The 5,000-nt window shown below is 55.0% G+C and overlaps 2 protein-coding genes across 2 annotated transcripts in view; both read left to right on the forward strand.

The window, feature by feature from the left end:
* Positions 1-1,702, forward strand: part of PTSG_03733 (dynein intermediate chain 2) — a gene marked incomplete at its 5' end in the record, with an annotated part of 3,987 nt that extends 2,285 nt beyond the window's left edge. The window contains 4 exons of the mRNA XM_004995400.1: positions 16-169; positions 406-496; positions 663-760; positions 1,005-1,702. Coding sequence (XP_004995457.1) covers positions 16-169; positions 406-496; positions 663-760; positions 1,005-1,133 — 472 coding nt within the window. The 3' untranslated portion in view covers positions 1,134-1,702. The remainder of the gene's footprint in view (positions 1-15; positions 170-405; positions 497-662; positions 761-1,004) is intronic.
* Positions 1,703-2,371: 669 nt separating this feature from the next.
* PTSG_03734 (uncharacterized protein) overlaps positions 2,372-5,000 on the forward strand; it is a gene marked incomplete at its 5' end in the record, with an annotated part of 4,470 nt that continues 1,841 nt past the window's right edge. Inside the window, 5 exons of the mRNA XM_004995401.1 lie at positions 2,372-3,256; positions 3,519-3,992; positions 4,245-4,266; positions 4,483-4,580; positions 4,997-5,000. The exon at positions 4,997-5,000 is cut by the window's right edge and continues 92 nt beyond it. Coding sequence (XP_004995458.1) covers positions 2,372-3,256; positions 3,519-3,992; positions 4,245-4,266; positions 4,483-4,580; positions 4,997-5,000 — 1,483 coding nt within the window. The remainder of the gene's footprint in view (positions 3,257-3,518; positions 3,993-4,244; positions 4,267-4,482; positions 4,581-4,996) is intronic.

The following is a 5,000-nucleotide window of genomic DNA, read 5'->3' on the forward strand; positions in this document are numbered from 1 at the left end:
TCAGCTGCTCGACAGACGACGTGTGAAGTGGTGCGACACGCGCAAGCTGTCTGAGTCGACTGAGTCGCTTGCGCTGGAGGTCATCGGCAGCGTCCTCGGCGGCGTCGCTCTCGACTTGAGCCACCCATGCACACCGCTACATGCTCAGTTGCCACGCACGCACACCGTGGTGCTTCGTGTGTTGTAGTGTGTTGTGTTGTGTTGTTGTTGTTGTAGTGTTGTTGTTGTTGTTGTTGTTGTTGTTGTTGTTGTTGTTGTTGTTGTTGTTGTTGTTGTTGTTGTTGTTGTTGTTGTTGTTGTTGTTTAAGTTGTTGTTGTTGTTTAAGTTGTTGTTTAAGTTGTTTAAGTCGTTGTTGTTAACATTTTCCGAACCAACGCGTTCTTCTTTGCTACTGCGCGTATCAGATTGGTACCGAGGAAGGCATTGTGATCAACGGCAACAAGAAGGCAAAGACGCCGGCAGAGAAACTTGCACAGACATACGGCGCCCACCACGGTAAGGGACACACACACACACACACACACACACACACACACACACACACACACACACACACACAAAGAAACACACGCACGCGATCCACATGTCGTACGTCAGACGCCACCTCGCTCACGATCTTCCTTGACCATGGCCTGCTTTTTGGTTTGGTGGGTTGCGTCAGGCCCCGTGTACACTGTGAAGCGCAACCCGTTCTTCCAGAAGTACTTTATGACGGTTGGCGACTGGACCTCACGCATCTGGTGCGAGGACGTCCGCGAGGTATGCATACACACACACACACACGCACACACACACACACACAAGCACATACACATGCACACATGTGCAGATGCACATACACACATGCACATAAACATGCACACATGTGCAGATGTACACACACACACACACACACACACACACACACACACACACACACACACACACACACACACATGCGCTTGCCTTCAATGGCTCATTGTTCACGCCTGCGCCACCACCTTTGACCACCTTTGACCACTAGGACCCGATTGGCGAGGCCGAGGAGAACTTCTGGCAGAACGTCGATCCGGAGAAGTGGTCTGAGATGCGTCTTGCTCGCGATTCCGTGGCCAATGCCGCCACCACTGGCGACGCCGCCGCCGCAGAGTAGACGGCAGCACCAGCTCACGAACACGGCAGCACAGCACCAACCATGCAGCGCCAACCATGCGCGTGTCGACGTCGCAGCACTGACTGGGTCACACGCCCTTCCTTTTCCCAGCGCCAGCAGCAGCAGCAGCAGCAGCAGCAGCCCTGTTCTTCTCTTTGACCTGTTGTATTCTTTCTTGGTGTGTTATTTTGCGTGTGTCTGTTCGAAGCTGTTGTTGCCTGGGAGCATGTGTGTGCATGTGTGTGCATGTGCATGCGCGCTATGTGCCGCCGTGTGTGCATGTGAGTGCATGTGTGTACATGTTTGCGATTTCTGTGTTTGTCTTCTTGCTCGTGCATGTGCGTTGCACGTGGCCGCCTCCCTGCGCTGCACTTGTCTCCCCCGTGTTGGTGCCCAAGCAACAACCCTTTCCCCCTTTCTCCTTCGTAATGTACATGTACATGGATGCAACTTTGTTTCTTGTGCGCTTCATGCGTATATGTGTGTCGTGTGTGTGCGTGCGTGTGTGTGTCTGTCGTGTGTGTTGTTTTTTTTTTTCCATCTTGCTTGCCATACAGGAACGTTCTGAGTTCTGAGTGATGGTCACATACGCAAGCGACAACCGCACATACGCAAACACTGGGACAACGGGGTGCAAGAAGCAGCGCACAAACATTGTCATCATCACATCATCGTCGTCATCACGTCATTGCATTGCAATCCAACCAACCAACATTCCTCGTGTTCGCTTGCTTTGTGTTTTGTGGTGTTGGGTCGAGTTGCGCGGGAAATGCAAAAACCCAAGCAAACAAAAGCACACAACAAGAACAAACGCACACAAACGCAGCAGCAGCAACGACACAACATCAACCATCCATCCAGGCCTGCCGCCGCTGACTTACTCCGCTCCACCGCTCCCTCTCCCTCTCACTTCCCCGCCCTCTCCCTCTCCCTCTCTCGCCCTTCCCACTACTTCTCGCTCGCTGTTTCTCTCTGCGTGGTCTAGAACGGCCGATTGACCGGGTCAATCAATCGTGCACACAGAGCGCTCGCTGTAGCACAGCCACCACCACCACCGTGACGGTGGCGAGCCGCTCAGTGGATCTCCACTCTCCTTTCCCGCCTCTTTGTCTCCCTGTTCTCATACGAAGCTGCTCGGACGTTGAGGGCTCATCCACGCACGCATCCATCGCACGGTGCTCCGCGTTGGCGGACTTTGTGCGTGCGTAACCAACCACACACAGCCTGCCAGCGCGGCAATGGCCGCTCACGTGGATAACGTGTCGAACACGGCGTCGGACGAGCACGACCGTGACCTGTTGCGCGCGTTCCACCCGGCATCTGTGCTCTACCGTCGACTAGCGGTATCGTGGCAGCAGCGCGGGCGCCCGTACCTGCGGCGCAACCTCGGCTACCGCCAGCGCCCGCCATCTACACAGGCCCAGCCAACACGCGGACGGCACGGCCAATGGTGGCGGCGCGCAAAGGCTGGTGTCGATGCGTTTGTACTTGGTGTGCGTGTTGCATCGATATCGCTATCGCCCACTTCCTCCAGTGCCCCTCTGTCGAGAGCCCTTCAGCGCAGCATACGCTTCTCGCTTCAAGTCACACCGGGAGGAGCGGGGACAGGAACGGATACAAGGCCACAACCACCCACAGCACCAACCACAGCACCAGCCACCAGTAGTGACAGCAGTGACGGCAGCGGCAGCACCAGTTCCTGTCATGGGCACGGGCAACGCGCTGGACCGTTGTCTGGTGGTAGATCGAGTGTTCACGCAGCGCATCAACCGCAGCAAGGGCAGCGAGGAAGCAGCGTGTCGATTGCATACCCTCGACATGATGACGCAGCCATCCAAGTTGACATGTCGACCCCTTCACGGCCACCGCTGCTTACTGTAACCGCAATTGTGTGCTGTTTCACGGTCGACAAAGACAAGGACAGCGAACAGAGCCTGGTATTCACATCCCACGCAGTACCGCTTGATGCCATCTTCAACTCCAGCAGCAGCAGCAGCAGCAGCAGCACCGACAAGCCCGTGGCCTTCTGCTTGCAACTGTGTCCCGACCCAGAGTCATCCGCTGTTCTGTTGGAGGCCAGCCGGCGATCGCGGGCATCAAAGCGCAAGTCAGACCAGCTCGTGGTAAGCCGGCATGGGATACTGTGTGCATGTGTGTGCATGTGTGCGTGTGTGTATGTGTGTATGTGTGTGCATGTGTGTATGTGTGTGTGTGTGCATGTGTGTGTGTGTATGTGTGTTTGCGTGTGCTTGTGTGTGCATGTGCACATTTGTATGCGCCAATCCAACAACCCAACAACTCTTCTGCCCTTCTCACTGTCACGTCCGCCGGAACCGCTGTACGCGCACGCCCCTCCCCATATCCCTCCCCTGCCCATGTCCACAGGACACGCTGCAGCTTGATCTCGAGTTGTGGGTTGCTGAGGAGCATGCGCGGCGCGCAGCAAACACGTGGTGGATGCAGCATCACGCTGACGACGGCACCGAGACCTCCTCCTCTGCTCTCCGACCAGGGGCACGCAAGATCGCACGCGTGCACGCGAACGGCGGTGGCGCTGGTGAAGGGCACCTTGGTGGCAATGACGCTGGTGGACATGTACACACGACAAATGGCAGCAGCAGCACCACCAGCACCAACACCACCGCCATTACCACCAGCAACAGCAGTAGTCGAAACAGCAGTAGTAGTGGTGATGTTCACACACTTATTGACAGCACGGGCAGCAACACAAACCACGACAGCAGCAACAATCCGTCCAGTGTTCATGCAAATGGCGATGGTGGTGTTGCTCAGAGCGGTGCAGACGTTGGTAGTGGCAAGGCTGCAAGGAAGTTTGCTCAAGGGCAGGAGAAGGTGGAGGTGAAAGGGGAGCAGCAAAGAGAAGGAGGAGGAGAGACAGTGCCACCGAGAGGCGTTGAGACCCAGGAAGCACAGCAGCAGGCAATGGGCGTTGCAAGGAGGAAGCAGAGAGCAGATGGTGTGACTCGCACATCACCACTAACAGAAACAGGCAAGCTGTCGTTGTTTAGCTTATTAGTTTCGTATTCACAGCTGTTGGACGTGGTACCGAATGCCACGTGTATGCTCTTCCTCCGTTGCCGCTCTCGCCAGTGGGCACTGCCCCTCACACAAGGTATCGCGCTTTCGGTTGCTCGCCTTGCCTTGGGTTGGTTGGTTGGTTAGTTTGCGTTGTGTTGCATTGTTTTGCCCTTTTGATTTGGCGCTTTGCTCGACAATGTAGGCGGCGCTACTATCACTTTGTGATGCAGATCAGCACACACAGATAGTCGAAGCACAACCTCACACTGACTGTGTTTGTTTGTTTGTTTGTGTTGTCGCTGGCGTGCAGCACTGCAGTGTCCGTGGTGTGGGGCCTGTTCCCGATCTATCTATGAGCTGGTGCTCCATCTTTCCACCGACCACCCCCGCTTTCTCGTCAGCTTGGAGGTGCAGATGCCCTCGTGTTGTGTCGTGTGTGTGTGTGTGTGCGCGTTGTGTGCGTTGTGTGTGTTGTGTGTTGTGTTGTGTGTTGTGTTGTGTTGTGTTGTGTTGTGTTGTGTTGTGTTGTGTTGTGTTGTGTTGTGTTGTGTTGTGTTGTGTTGTGTTGTGTTGTGTTGTGTTGTGTTGTGTTGTGTTGTGTTGTGTTGTGTTGTGTTGTGTTGTAGTGTGGTGTGTGTGTGCTGCTTACATGTGACATTGTTTGTCAACTGCAACTAGACATGGAAGCAAACGTGTATGTATGCACACATACTGTTGTGCGCAGGCGTCTCATTTGTACGCATCCAACTTGTGCCTGTAAATGACGCGATACGACAATGTTGTGCACTCCTGTTTGCCACCACGAATCTGCCTGACCGTACCAGGCGC

Source organism: Salpingoeca rosetta (assembly GCF_000188695.1).
Source record: "Salpingoeca rosetta unplaced genomic scaffold supercont1.8, whole genome shotgun sequence".
NCBI classification, from domain to species: domain Eukaryota; class Choanoflagellata; order Craspedida; family Salpingoecidae; genus Salpingoeca; species Salpingoeca rosetta.